Genomic DNA, 15,181 nt, shown 5'->3' with positions numbered 1-15,181 from the left:
AGTGATTGGGGGGAAAAGAAATGGTACAGGTTATCTCCTGCTTTTCAAAAGTTTGCTTTATGCTACTTTCCTTAATGCCATTTTGGTTTAAGCCACTTGGCTTTTAAGAAAGACCTCCATTAGCAAAAACTGTTTTTGCTAGCCAAAAGAAATCTGAAGAGGAGTTTTGCTTTTATGAAAAAAGGGGAAAGCAAAAAATAGTGTTCGGTGTTTGTTTTGCAACAAGCCATTGCAGCACACATCCCAAGCAGCAAGAGTAGTCCTGCCAAGCTCCTTTTCTGGACCTTATCTCAGCCTCTCAGCAGCCAGCGCCATGGCTTTCACCTGGGTCTGTGAGCACCTGGGCTCTATCTCGATTTATTTGGTGCTGCTGCTGCTGCTAAGTCACTTCAGTCATGTCTGACTCTGTGCGACCCCATAGACGGCAGCCCACCAGGCTCCCCCGTCCCTGGGATTCTCCAGGCAAGAACACTGGAGTGGGTTGCCATTTTCTTCTCCAGTGCATGAAAGTGAAAAGTGAAAGTGAAGTCGCTCAGTCGTGTCTGACTCTTAGCGATCCCCATGGACTGCAGCCTACCAGGCTCCTCCATCCATAGGATTTTCCAGGCAAGAGTACTGGAGTGGGGTGCCATTGCCTTCTCCATTATTTGGTGCATCCCTTACCAAGATGTGTCCTAAGGTAATTGCTTCTTTGCTTTACACCATTTCCTCATGGCGTACAAAAGGTTTCATAGGCATGCTCTGCTTTTGGTTAGTGGGGGAAACTTGTATTTCAAAGGATCTATTTCCTTTTTCGGTCCCTCTGTAAAAGCTATTAAGACATTACTTATAAATATATCGTCTAAAATGATAGTTTTTTGTAATAAGATTGTGTAAATTTGATAAGACTTATAAAACATAAATATCTGTCTTTTGAAAATCACGTATTTTGTAATTTTAGGGTCGGTATACCATTACTCCTTTAAAAGAGCAGTAAATATGATGAATGATGACATGTTCCAAACATGAATAGTTTACCTTCAAGTTTTCCATACAAAGCTCTCTAAAAAAGATTTTGATATTTTCCCAAGTGTACAAAGGTACTGCATATTCCCTGTATAATACTCAAACTTTAATGCCAAGAAATATTAAAAAGAGACTAACAATTATCTTTAATTCTACTACTGTGATATAACCAGTGTTAAAACTCTGACTTGCATATTCTTATTGATGTTTTTGATGAATATATACAAGTTTACATGGAAATGTGATTATAAGATGCCTGTTCTCACATAACCTGCCTTTTTTCATTCATAAAAATTTTCAAATATACAGAAATTTCATAGAATAATACAGTGATCATCTCTAGTCCCCATGTAGATTCCCCTATTGTTACTTTATAAAAATCATATTTGCCTTATCTGTTTCTGCTTGTGTGTATGTACATGTATTTGAAAGTTGCAAATATTCAGTATTTCACTCTTATGTGTTTTATTTTATTTTATTTTTTATTTTTTATTTATTTATTTTTTATTTTTTAAATTTTAAAATCTTTAATTACTCTTATGTGTTTTAGCAGGAATCTCCTAAAATAAGGACATTCTCCTGTGTGACCCCAATACTGTTATTCACTTAGAAAGTTAATATAATCTCTTAGTTTTATTTACTATTCAGTCCATATTCAGAGGGCTTCAACTGCCACAAAAATGTTTCATATGGCTGCTTTTTTCAGGATCCAGTCAGTGTTTGCACTTGATTATTATATGTCTCATTGGTCTTTTTCTCTAGAATAAGCCCTCCCCACCTTTTGAAAAAATGACATTGCTGAGGCCAAGCCAGTTGTCCCTCCTTTTGGATTTGTCTGACTGTTTCCTTGTGTTGTCCTTTATGTTTTTCTGTATCCCTGGCGAAGTTTTTTGGTGAAGGGCCAGATAGTAAATATTTATACTTTGCAGGCCCTTAGAAAGTTTTTTTTGCAAGTATTTTAATATTAAAGTGAATTCACTAAATACTTAGTGAACACATATTAGATGTAAATGTGAATGATAGATAAATAAAGCATCATAGTGGACAAAGAACCGTAAAGGAAAAGGTGGATTACCTTAAAAACTTTTGTGCTCCAAACAAAGTAAAATAAAAAAACAAATTTTATAAAAGGAAATTGTAAAATTTGACAGAGGATTAATTTACTTAATATAAAATGCATTCTAAAATAGTATTGTTGAGCATATAAAGTGGCCCAGTCTCTTTAAAGGAAGTTTGTTATAGCTATTAAAATGTGAATTGCATGTCTTTTTATTGTTGCAATTTCACTTCTAGAAATCTGTTCTAAGGTTGTACTTACACATGTAAAACTGATTTTACAGGAATATTTAAGTAGTATTTATAAACACAATTCAGTCAAAATCTAAATATCCATCATTAGGAGTATGGTAAATAAATTATGATTTAACTGAATCATGGAATACTATGTAGCTGTCAAAAAGGATAAGGTACCTTTTTATACCATCTTTAAGTGATGCCAAATAATTTATGAAAGCATGGCTTTTAGAAATTCCACTTCTGACAATATATCACTTAAATTTTTGAATCAACTCTGATAATAAAAACAACTTAAAATGGTAGTTGAAATATATATTTTTTAAGCTTCAAAAGCTAAAAATATTAAAATAAGAATAGATTAGCAGACCAAACTCTAAAGGCTGAAACCCAGAGAGACAAGTAGAACACGATTGCCCTGGGAGCATTCTGTATTTAAACTAAAGCAGTAGTACCCTAGTCACCCAGCAAAACCAACATAAAGTCCTCTGCAGGAACATACATTTATCCTAGGCATCTTCTGAATCTCACAAATAATTTTTTAAAGAAAATGAGCCACCCACATGAGTGGGCGAGTGAGCGCATGAAGAAACAAGGCATCCTAATTAATTATTCACAGAAAATAACCAAATACCATTTCTGTAAACAAGTATCCACATGTTACCACTGGCTCTTATTGTGGCTAAAAACATTTCTAAGCACTGGAAGACCTTTTAGAGATGAAGAGATCTACCCTCTTCACCATTTTGCATACAGGGAAGCTGATGGAGAGCCAGAAATGTGAAGTGGTTTGTGGAGCTGGAACTGGAGTTCAGCCCACTGTCTTTTCCCCTCTATAGTTTATTTTCCAGCCACTCATTGAAGGGGATAAGGCAAGGCCTGGACCTTGGAGACACTTGTACATGTGTCCAGGAAGGTTCACAGTGTTGGTGGTAATGCTCCACAACTGGGCCCAGATGTCCACCAGCGGGAGGGGGAGAGGGCAGCTGGGGTAGTGAGCTGATGGGATGCTACAGGCACGAGCTACAGCTACTAGTGAGAAATGGATGAGTTGAAAAGTGAGCGCATACAGAATGACTCCACCTACAAAAGTTCAGAAGCAAAAGACACACACGAATTAAACATATTTTTAGGAGTTGATGTGATGATGGTAAAATGATGAAGAAGTTATCTTGAAAGGGGAGAGTAGTGTTACCTCCAGTGGAGAGAGGTTCTCGATTGGGGAAGGCCCATGGGTTGCTCTGAAAGTGCTGCTTTTTTGACCTGAGTGTGGTTCCAGTGGTTTCTACTTCATCCTTAGTCTGTGATTTTTTTTTTTTAATCTCGTGCACTTTTCTGCATGTATGAGAGTGGTCACAATAAGAACAGGAAAGCAAGATTCAGTGTCACACAGTACAGTGTGCTCCTATATTTGGTTTGGGGTCAGTTTTATTTGTTTTAGGGGAGAAGAATGAAAACACACCTTAACATACACATGGGAAAGTTCTGGAAAGCTAAACAATCTTTTGTCTTTACCAGTGGGATTGAGGGTCTAGGAAGGGAAAGTGAGATCTCTTTGTATGTTGTTTCAATACATTGTCATGGGCTTATTTCATACTTTTATAACAAAACTAACACCATAGAACATTTCAATAGTCTAATGAGTCACGATTTATTCTTAGAGAATTGGGATCATGTTGACAAGAGTCAGGAAGCGAGAACACGGGAAATTTCTGAGGGGGTCCTCATTGTCAACCTGCCCATGTGTCCCTCTTCTTCCGCCCCCTACCCCTCCAGCATTTTCAAACTTGGTTCTCCACCTTGGACAGGTACATCTCACGTCCCCTCAGTCATGAATTACTCAACCAGTGAGTGATGGAGTGTGAGTGATGTGGAACCCTCAGAACTAGGCCAACATAGGAAGTTTTAAAATATTAGCTAGACACTTGATATATTTTGTGCAATGAGGTAAGATAGGGTTCAGTTTTCATTCTCCAACTTCTATTCATTGATAAAAGGAAAAAAAAAATCTGTCTTAAAATGTAATTTAAAAGAAAGGCAAATACAGGATGTATCTTGTTTTTTTTTTTTCAATCTAGAAAAACATATATTAAAAGCCAAATTAATACTTGAACAGTCTCAGATCACATCTGCAGTGAAACAGCTTCTGAAAGTTCAATGGTGCAACTCTTTAAATTTTCTGAAGTAAAATATATTTCATGAATGTTTTATCCTTATTGTTGATATCTATTTATCTGGTATAATAACAGGAACAGGTTGCTCTTTGCCCATTGAGAGCCATTTTATCTCCCTGGTAGTTAAGAGTTAACCCCAGCATCGAGTTTATTCGCACAAAAATAAACATGTGACAGTTTGGGATCTGTTATATGTTACCTTTAAAATTTTGCTCTAAAGGTCATATAAACAGATGATTTCAAGCAATGTTAAATCAAAAGTAAGCATTTCTATTCATAATGAGACATCTTGTTCTTGCAGAAATTATTTCAACAAGAAAAAGTTTTCTTGTTGGGGTAGTCCTTAATTTTTATTCATATTGATTAAATTTATTCATATTCATATCAATACTTAACTCAGTTGTGAAACATGTGAATACACTGACATTGTCTCAATTTGATATGTAAGCTATTGCATTTATTTGCTGTATTATTTTCCTTTGTAATTAGGGATTTCATTTTTTAATAAAATAGTTTTGCTCTGAGTATTCATTGCTAGCTATAGGAAAATGAATTAATAAGCAAATTTGGAGAAGATACCTACTTAATTATTAGTATACTTGGTTTTATTTGAAATTATATCTCTGACAATGGTTTTTCTTTATGCTTTATAGGTTGGTTTCATTTCTATTTGGAAATTACAGCAGCATCTCTTGCTTAAGGAAAAAATTATATCAAAATCTTACAAGGCTTTGATGAACTTGTTTCAAAGAAAAGATGATAGTTCATTAAGTGCAGAGGAGGTAAAGTTAAAAATGTGACCATTTTATCATTTTACAAATTGAAAATCTAAAAGCTATTTAAGAGTTATTTAAATTGGAGTATTGGAATGTATTAGAAAGTGCTGTTCAATGAATCAAGAAGCACAATGGCAGGGATTATGTAATGGTGGGCTTTTATAACATTGAAAACTGGTTAAAAAACCAATATTTTAACCAGTTTGCAAATTATTCTATATGCTATTAAAATCTCAGTTGTCAGCCACCTTGAGGTACAAGTTTGTTTTTTTTTAAAGATGTAACTATTAAACTGTTTATTTGTATAGTTTGAATAGAAATTACTCTTAAGTGAATTAGTTAGTCCTTGAACAACATGGGTCAGGGGCTCCAGCCCTATGTGCAGTTGAAAATTCGCAAGTCGCATTACTGTGGACCCTCTGTATCCTTGGTTCCCCATCTGTAGATTCAACCACCCGGGGAGTATGTAGTGCTGTAGTATTTACTATTGAAAAAAATTCACATATTAGTGAAAGTGAAAAGTATAGTCACTCAGTCACGTCCGACTCTTTGCGACCCCATGGACTTTAGCCCACCAGGTTCTTCTGTCCATGGGATTCTCCAGACAAGAATCCTGGAGTGGGTTGCCATTCCCTCCTCCAAGGGATCTTCCTGATCCAGGGATTGAACCTGGGTCTTCCGCTTTGCAGGCAGATTCTTTACCATCTGAGCCACCAGGCAAGTCCTCACATGTAAGTAAGTGGACCTGCACAATTCAAACCCTTTTTGTTCAAGGAACAACTGTATATGTTTTCTGACTTCTTCAACAGAATATATTAATTATTATTTCATTTTGTGTTAATGGTGACATAATTTCATCTTTAATATAATGATTGTTCTTTTAGTCTGTTGTGTGATTCATTTCTAAGAGTATTTATTCCTCTAGTTAATGTCCCTAAATTGCTATGCCTTTTCAGTCCTCCTATTTGCTTTTTATAATTTTATTTTCATTTTCCTTGTGGTTGACCATCATAAGAACCTCTTCAGGTACCTTGCAGTTACTTATGCCAGTGTGGTAGTGTAGAATATTAGCAAAAACTGCTTTGACCTCATAAAAAATAGTGTTTATACATATTTGTTTCATACAGAGAAAAACAGTATAGTTGAATTACAGATAAATCAAGACAAGCTGGACATAAACACACTTGAAGTTGCATATTTTCTTTCCTCAGGTGACTTTAACATCTTACTCTGACTTCCTCTAAGATTTACCATTCTTATAATGGTCTTTGCCTTTTGTCTGTATTTCAGTCTTAGCAACATGAGAATTTTGGCCCAGAATGATTCCATTAATGTAAGAAACAGAAGCACATCATGTTGCATTTCTGTGTTACTATTCTCAGCTCCTGGGGACCCTCATGCAAGTCCTGTTGAAAGCCATTGTTCGGTCTCCCCATTTCCCTTTCTTACTTGAGCCCGGTGATTTTGCTGATATTAGAAAAGGGGAAGAAAGGTTAGAAAGTAATGCATTGAAATCACTGTCTGGAAGGCACTGTTTTGAGCCCTTTACGTTGCTATCTTTAAAAGCAATTCTGGCAGGTAATAAAAATTTCTGTTTCGGGTAAATACCCTGCCTCAAATCTCACAGCTAGTGGCAGAAGTATCAAATTCCTAGGAACACATTTAGTTCACTAGAATGTAGATGCCGATATCTTTTTTCAGTAATTACCATGCAGAGGGGCAGTGTAGAGTAATAGTTAATATGCACTATGGGCTCTGGAAGCAGTTGGCTCTGGTTCAGATCCCAGCTCTGCCTCTTGTCACCTGTGTGACCTCGGACAAGGTACTTAACCTCCCTCTGCCTCAACTTTTCCTTATCTGGGAAATGTAGATAATAATACTACCAATGCAGGGTACTAGAGTTATTGTGATGGTTAAACATATTTATACGTGAACGGCATTTAGAACAATGCCTGACATATAGTAAGCATTCGGTAAGTGTTGTGTATTTTTTTTATTATTGTTACTCCTCCTCCTATTTATATTTGTATTATAAATCCATATGTGTGTGGAAATGAGTGAGTGTGTCCTGGACTTTTTAAGAAGAAAACTTTACCATCAACTGTACTTGAGTTTAAAAAAAAAAAAAAAAGGAAAAAGAAGAAATTTTTTGCAATAACTACACTTGAAAGAAAAAAAAAAGAAAAATTTCACAAATATAGTTTAATCAGTGTTATTCATACAAAAATGTCCAATTCTAAGTTTAGTGTTAGTCATTGATAAAATAAAGATTGCATTGTCTTCAGCATGCCTTGGGCACATTTTGTCAGATTATTTTTCAAAATGGACTCAAGGTTATATCCCTACTGGCTCTGTGTTGTGTATCCAGAGCCTTATTTACAGTTAGGCCATGCTTCTTGATCCAAGGGTTGTTGTTGTTCAGTCGGTCAGTCGTGTCCAACTCTTTGCAGCCCCATGAACTGCAGCACGCCAGGTTTCCCTGCCCTTCACTGTCTCCTGGGGTTTGCTCAAACTCATGTCCATCGAGTCAGTGATGCCATCCAACCATCTCATCCTCTCTCACCCCCTTCTCTTCCTGTCTTCAATCTTTCCCAGCATCAGGGTCTTTTCTAGTGAGTCACCTCTTCACATCAGGGGCAAAGGATTGGAACTTCAGATTCAGCGTCAGTCCTTCTAATGAATATTCAGGGTAATTCCAAGTAGATAGTTAATTGTATGTTTTATAAATTTTATTTTAGTGAATTATGTATTATCTATATCATTGATAATAATTTACTTTAAAATATGTAAGCTGTAAGGCCCAGCCAAAAACTGGTTTACATTGTATTTTTTGTTTTGCTACATTTGGTATATTTTTGTAATCAGTTATTTAAACATATTTTTCCATAAGGAATGTCTTGTTACTCTTTGTGGTGAAGAAGAAAATCCTGTCTGTACCTTTGACGAAAAGTTATCAGACAATTTTCAAGATTTAGAACAGCTAGTAGAGAAGATGTGGTATCGGGTAATAGAAGATAGCTTGGTTATTGGAGTGAAAGCCACATCTTCTTTGAAGGTGTAAGTAAATTCTAACATGATAATGTCATCTTGATCTATGGAATAGCACTGTCCAACAGAAGTATAATGCATGCCACATGGTAATCTAAATGTTCTGCTGCTGCTGCTGCTGCTAAGTCGCTTCAGTCGTGTCTGACTCTGTGCGACCCCATAGACGGCAGCCCATCAGGCTCTGCCATCCCTGGGATTCTCCAGGCAAGAACACTGGAGTGGGTTGCCATTTCCTTCTCCAATGCATGAAAATGAAAAGTGAAAGTGAAGTCACTCAGTCGTGCCCGACTCTTAGTGACCCCACGGACTGCAGCCTACCAGGCTCCTTTGTCCATGGGATTTTCCAGACAAGAGTACTGGAGTGGGTTGCCATTGCCTTCTGTCATATTAAATACAAATATAGGGGTTTCCTTGTGGCTCAGTGGTAAAGAATACATCTGCCAGTGAAGACACGGGTTTGAGCCCTGATCTGGGAAGATCCCACAAGCTGGGAGGCAACTAAGCCTGTGTGCCACAGCTATTCTGAGCCTGCGCCGTAGAGCCTGTGTTCTGCAGCGAGAGAAGCCACTGCCATGAGGAGCTTGTGCACCCTGCAACTAGAGCGTAGCCCCCGATCACCTAGACTAGAGCAAAGCCCGCACCCAGCAAGGAAGACCCAGCGCAGCCAAAATAAATAAATAATGTTTTAAGTGAGTAGGGTTTTTTTTTTTTTCTCTTATTTAAGAGGAAAGGTGAAAAATCTACCCTAGAAAGAAAATACTGGCGTTATTTTACCTTTCCTTTCTCTTAAAAAAAATTCCCTTTGTAAAGTCCAGCATATTTACAATGTTTTTGCTTTCTGGTTTCCAGAGAAGAGCTATTACAGGATCTTTGGAACTGTGTTTGCTTTTATACTTAATTTTAAAATCTATTTTACATTTGAAATGATGTTTCCTAGGAAAAGAGAATAATTTTTTTTTTTTTTACTGTTTAAAGGCATTTAATCATCTGGTTGATGACCTTTTAGACTTAACTGAGCTCTGTGTTTTTTATAGGTCCCTGAATCATGTGACTTTATTGCTATCAGTGGATCAAGGCCCTAACGCCACCTTTCCATTTATTAAGTGTCAAAATAAAATATTTAAGTTGACTCGGAATTCATCTCCAGTACTAAGCTCAGTGCCATATGAAGTAAGATCAGAGGTAAAAAGAATCAAGTTGAGTGTTGATAGTAAAGAAGAGAAAAAGGAAAGCGTTGTTTGTGAACAACCATTGAAGAAAGACTATGTACAGATGATTACCGCTGTAACAGCTCTTCCACCGCTTTTAACATTCAGTAATGTTTGTTGTGTTGTGCTGCTACAAATGAGAGAGAATGGTAACTCTTCTGAAACTCATTATGTTCAATGTGGCAGAATTGTTTTAAGTATAGAAGATCTTTCAAGTGGGAAATACGTGCTGACATTTCCAGAGAAGAAACCTATAGGTAATTTTTGTGGATCCTTTTTAATCATATACCTAATTGAATCAGAAAATTTTAAGAACTCCTTTTATGTGATCCTGGACAGAGTTTAATGACAGCGCTTGTGATGTTTTTGCCGTAGAACACATGGAAGATCTCTTTACACTTCTTGCAGCATGGCACAGAGCTTGTTTTCAAATCACATCACCCATGTTTGCTCTGACTTCGGTGAGGGTATGGCTCTTAGAACACATGAAGTGTGAAGTCCTCAAAGAATTTCCAGAAATTTGCTTTTGCAAAAGGCCAGGAAGTTTCTATGGGACACTCTTCAACTGGAAACAAAGAACACCATTTGAAGGAATTTTAGTAGTCTATTCCAGGTATTTCATGTCAAATTGGCATTGGTCCAGGGAAGTATGTGTGTGTGTATGTGTGTGTGTTCCAACAAGGATCCCTCCGGTAGTGTTCTGTGCCACTGTAGGACATGTCCAGCTCATCACCTGGTACAAGGTGAATAAACAGGTGGTCTCACTTGGAAACTGAAGCCATTTTAATTATGTTTGTTTTTGTTTTTTTTTTTTGGTGGGGTTGATTAGGTAGGGTGTAATAATTTTAGGATTTCCCTTTGCTCCCCCACAATGAAATTTTACGAATATAATTTTGATTTTATGACTCAGAGAAAAACTTTAATCAGGAAGCAACCTAATCGGGTTATTAGTACTAACTGAATTGGTTAGGATATATATACAGTTGTTCCTCTGTATCCACAGAGGATTGGTTCCAGGACCGTAATGGACACCAAAATATGGATGCTGAAGTTCCTTTTATAAGCTGGCTTAGTACAGTCTGCCCTCCATATCCATGAGTTCCATATCCACAGATTCAACCAGCCACGGGGCTGACTGTATGTGATTACTGCTGTCTGAATTGTATCAGTAACCACCTGCATGCATTATAGGTTCTATTCATTACTAGAGGATGTAGAAAGGAATGGTAACTGATTATTATAATATGTTGTACATGACCATTTTGCACTAAGTTTTGTAATATTGTGTTTGGTTTTTTTTATTCCAGGAATCAAACAGTTTTGTTCCAGTGCCTTCATGATCTCAGCACAGTTCTCCCTATAAACAGTTTCTTCAAATATCTAGAGTTAGAAAGTGAGGATTTTCTAATTGGTCATTTGGCAGCAGCTTTGGAGAAGGAATTGGTCACCCTTGCTTCTCCTTCTTCTGCCTTAGTGAAGGTTGAAACGAGCTTGGTGCAGAATTGTGAAGTAAGCAAAGAAAAGAGTAGTGATGATGTGACTGCTTTATCAGACATAGAGGAAAGCATCCATCTCTACAGAAAAGAACTTCAGAGAGAAAAGGAGCAAATGTTGGGGACGAACTTAAAAGTGAGTGGTGCTCTTTACAGAGAAATGACTTTAAAATTAGCTGAAGTTCAGCTGAAATCAGACCTTGCTGCCAAGCAACTGACAGATTTATAATTATATTCTCAGTTTGATTATATTTTAGAATATTTTTCCCTGCCATAGTGCTTTGGTCCTACTTTTTCATTTTGCATTATATGCCTCCTCTGTAAAATGAAGATTGAGGCTCACTGTAGAATCTTTGGTTTTGAAGATGCATAAGATAGCTTGCCTTAGAGCAGCGCTTCTCACCTGGGCTCATTTTGCCTCCCAAAATGGGCAAAGGGATATTCAGCTGTGATTGGAGATACTGTTTGGTTGTCAAAAGTAGTAGTGGCGGTTGGGGAGAGCAAGAGGTGGGTGCTATTTGAATCTAGTGGGTTGAAGCCCAGGGATGCTGCTAAACTTCCTACTCTGCACAGGACAGCTCCACAGCAAGGAATGATCCAGCCCAAATGTGAGTACTGCTGGGGTAGAGAAATCCTGCCTTAGCGTTTCCACTTAACACACAAGTGATGGAACAATATTTTGTTTTAAATCTTCTAAAGAACTTAAATAGTCCTTTTATTATTTTCTGCTTACTGAAAACTTGTTATTATTGTTTAGTTGCTAAGTTGTGTCCGACTTTTTGCAACCCTGAGGACTGTAGCCCACCAGGCTCCTCTGTCCATGGGATTTCCCAGGGGAGAATACTGGAGTGGGTTGCCATTTCCTTCTCTAGGGGATCTTCCCGACCCAGGGATCTAAGCTGTGTCTCCTGCATTGGCAGGCAGATTCTTTACTGCTGAGCCACCAGGGAAGCACCCTAGTAAAACCTAGCGTATAAAAATCAACTTCAAACAGATAAACAAGGTTTTCAGGATTCAGAAGATTCTGTAAACATCAAGCCCCTGTGGAAATTTAAATGGCAGAGTGTCTAGGTGACACCACTAAAATGAAAATGGTGGAAACCCTTATTAAATTCAATTTTATTAGAAAACCTCTCTGAAACTGTAAGTCTACAGGCATGTGAAAATTGTTGGGCATTTCTCTGAAAAGCCTCTCTTTTAAAAGGCTAAGTATACCTCACAGGCCACTATTTTCAAATAGTTGAAAATGCCTTTAAGCCATCTGAAATGCCAACTCTTAGCAAAGCTAAAATGTAAAATCCTAACTAAAGTAACTTAAAGAATGGGACATTTTTAAGAACTGAGAAATTTAAGTGAAAATTCTCTTTAGTTAAGTGATTTTTAAGGGGTCAAATTAGGCATTTTAAAGGGATAAAAATTCAACTTATTCTCTTTTCTTGTTGGAAAAAAATAAGAATTCTGAAATAATAAGAGAATGTCAGGAGAAGGGAAAAGACACAAAAAGATATGGGCCAAAAAGAATGTTTCTGATTCATTTTGCTCTAAAATCTGTTAGAGAAGTTTCTGTCTCAGTTGAAAGAAAGATGATTTTAGAAAGCAGCATTTCACGCTAGCAGCAGTGAAGTGCTAATTTCCCCCCGTGCCTCAGATGTGCTTGTCCTTAATGATCAGATGATGCAAGTGGGTTTTCATGAAGCTAGGTTATTACTGTCTTGGTTTTTATGGCTGTCCATATAATATGCTACTTCTTTTTTAGTAATCCATTGCAAATTGAAATAGAACTTTATAGCTCTGTTTCTATGAAATTTCAATGAAAAATGTTTCAGACTTTCTGGAAATGGAAATGTGATAATTTCAGGATTAATTGTGGAAATCTGGAAGCAGTATATGTACATAGATGTAATGAAGCTACCCATGACATGTTCTGAAAGAACAACCAGGTAGAAAATATAGGAACTAAATTATAAAATGTAGGCTGCCAAAAAGCTAAACAGAGTTTAATTATAATAGTTTATGTGTAGAAAAGCTAAGATATTTTTTAAAAGCATGTTTATTTTTATTTATAAAGCAACTAAAAGTTATTAATCTGTATGTATCAAATAACCTCTTTACAAGTGAGCTTTGTACTCCAGTATAATTTTTCTACTTACTACAGACTAGAAAGGCCAGAGTTTGAGGAAATGACCGCCCTTGGCTGTGCTCTCATGATTCAGTTGTGTTGGCTCTGTAATAATCGTATTCCTTTGACCACTTCTGGAGAAGGCAATGGCACTTCATCAGGGATCTGAGACTCCCCTTAGAAACCTGTCCTCCCAAAAGGAAACCCTCCTACACTGTTGGTGGGAATGTAAATTGGTACAGCCATTATGGAGAATAGTATGGAGGTTCCTTACAAAAAACAACATACAATTACCATATGATCCAGCAATCCCTCCTGGACATATATCAGGCTCCTACTGTCTCCTCCTCACCATGCAGTTTTCTTGTACTACAGATGTCAGCAGCTTTACGGGACAAAAGTGCCTGTATGCATAACTGGAGGTCAACATAATCGTTCTGAGTTCAGCAAGGAAACTTCTTTAGCATCTTTAACTTCACCTTGGATTATCCATTTCCCCACAGCATCAGTCACTTACCTCCAAAGTATAAGCAGTGTTGAGTTCAGTTCAGTCGCTCATTCATGTCTGACTCTTTGCGACCCTGTGGACTGTAGCCCACCAGGCTCCTCCATCCATTGGATTTTCCAGGCAAGAGTACTGGAGTGGGTTGCCATTTCCTTCTCCAGGGGATCTTCCCAATGCAGGGATCTAACCCAGGTCTCCCGCATTGCAGACAGACGCTTTAACCTCTGAGCCACCAGGGAAGCCCAATAAAAATATAAATTTATTAATATTATTGTGATATCAGGGGAAATGTGGGTCATGTTATTTTTAATATTTTTATTGAAATATAGTTAATGTACAATATGATGTAAGTTACAGGGATATGATATAGTAATTCACAATTTTTAGAGGTTATACTCCATTTATCGTTATAAAATATAGATTATACTCCCTGCATATACAATATATCCTTATAACTTGTTCTATACATATTAGTTTGTACTTCTTAATTCCCTGCTCCTATGTCACCCCTCGCCCCTTCCCTTGCCCCACTGGTAACCATGAGTTTGTTCTGTATATCTGTGAGTCTGCTGCTTTTGTGTTTTATATATATAGTTTATTGTGTTTTTTAAATTCCACTGTATAAATGATTTCACACAGTATGTGTACTTTTGTGTGTGTCTTATTTCATTTAGGACAGTGCCCTCCAGGTCCATCCATGTTGCTGCAAATGGCATTATTTCATTCTTTTTTATGGCTGAGTAGTAGTCCATATATATATATATATATATATACACACACACACACACACACACACACACACACGCACACATGTACACACACACACACACACACACACCACATCTTTATCCAGATATCTGTTGATGGACCTTGGGTTGCTTCCGTATCTTAGCAGTTATAAATAATGCTGCTATGAATAATCATGCATGTATCTTTTAGAACTAATGTTTGTTTTGTTTTTTTTCCCGGATGTACCCAGGAGTGAAATTTCTGGCTCATATGGTAGTTCTATTAATATTTTTGATTTTTTAAGAAGCCTTCATAATGTTTCCACAGTGGCTGCATCAATTTACATTCTCAGCAACAGTGTGCAAGGGTTCCCTTTTCTCTACATCCTCACCAACATTATTTGTATTCTTTATGATGGTAGACGTGAGGTAATGGCAGAAGTGATGACAGATGTGAGGTGATATCTCGTTGTGGTTTGGATTTACATTTCTTTAATGATTAGTGATTTTGAGCATCTTTTCAGGTGTCTGTTGGCCATCTGCATGTCCTCTTTGGAAAAATGTCTAATCAGGTCTGCCTACTTTTTAACTAGATGGTTTTTTTCTTGATATTGAGTTGTATGAGCTGTTTATTTATTTTGGATATTAACCCCTTAACAATCATATCATTTGCAAATATTTTCTTCTATTCAATAGGTTGTCTTTTCATTTTATCATGGTTTGCTTTGTTGTGGACCATGTTATCTTAAATCCTGTAATAGGTGAATTCTTAGAGGTGATTGCTGGCTCCAGCCAAGTTTTCTCTCTTGACTTGCCTTCTGCTCTATCTAAA

General features: G+C 37.0%; 1 protein-coding gene across 6 annotated transcripts in view; it reads left to right on the top strand.

Moving 5' to 3' along the window:
- FANCB (FA complementation group B) overlaps positions 1-14,262 on the top strand; it is a 31,839-nt gene extending 17,577 nt beyond the window's left edge. For all 6 annotated transcript variants that reach the window (XM_042242213.2, XM_060408242.1, XM_060408241.1 and 3 more), the window contains 5 exons: positions 5,126-5,254; positions 8,139-8,305; positions 9,331-9,761; positions 9,880-10,117; positions 10,812-14,262. In XM_042242213.2, coding sequence (XP_042098147.1) covers positions 5,126-5,254; positions 8,139-8,305; positions 9,331-9,761; positions 9,880-10,117; positions 10,812-11,226 — 1,380 coding nt within the window. In that variant the 3' untranslated portion in view covers positions 11,227-14,262. The remainder of the gene's footprint in view (positions 1-5,125; positions 5,255-8,138; positions 8,306-9,330; positions 9,762-9,879; positions 10,118-10,811) is intronic.
- The last annotated feature ends 919 nt before the right edge of the window (positions 14,263-15,181 follow it).

Source organism: Ovis aries, chromosome X, assembly GCF_016772045.2.
Source record: "Ovis aries strain OAR_USU_Benz2616 breed Rambouillet chromosome X, ARS-UI_Ramb_v3.0, whole genome shotgun sequence".
Classification (NCBI taxonomy): Eukaryota; Metazoa; Chordata; class Mammalia; order Artiodactyla; family Bovidae; genus Ovis; species Ovis aries.
Note: the sequence above shows the minus strand (reverse complement) of the source record. Positions and strands in the feature narration are given on the sequence as shown.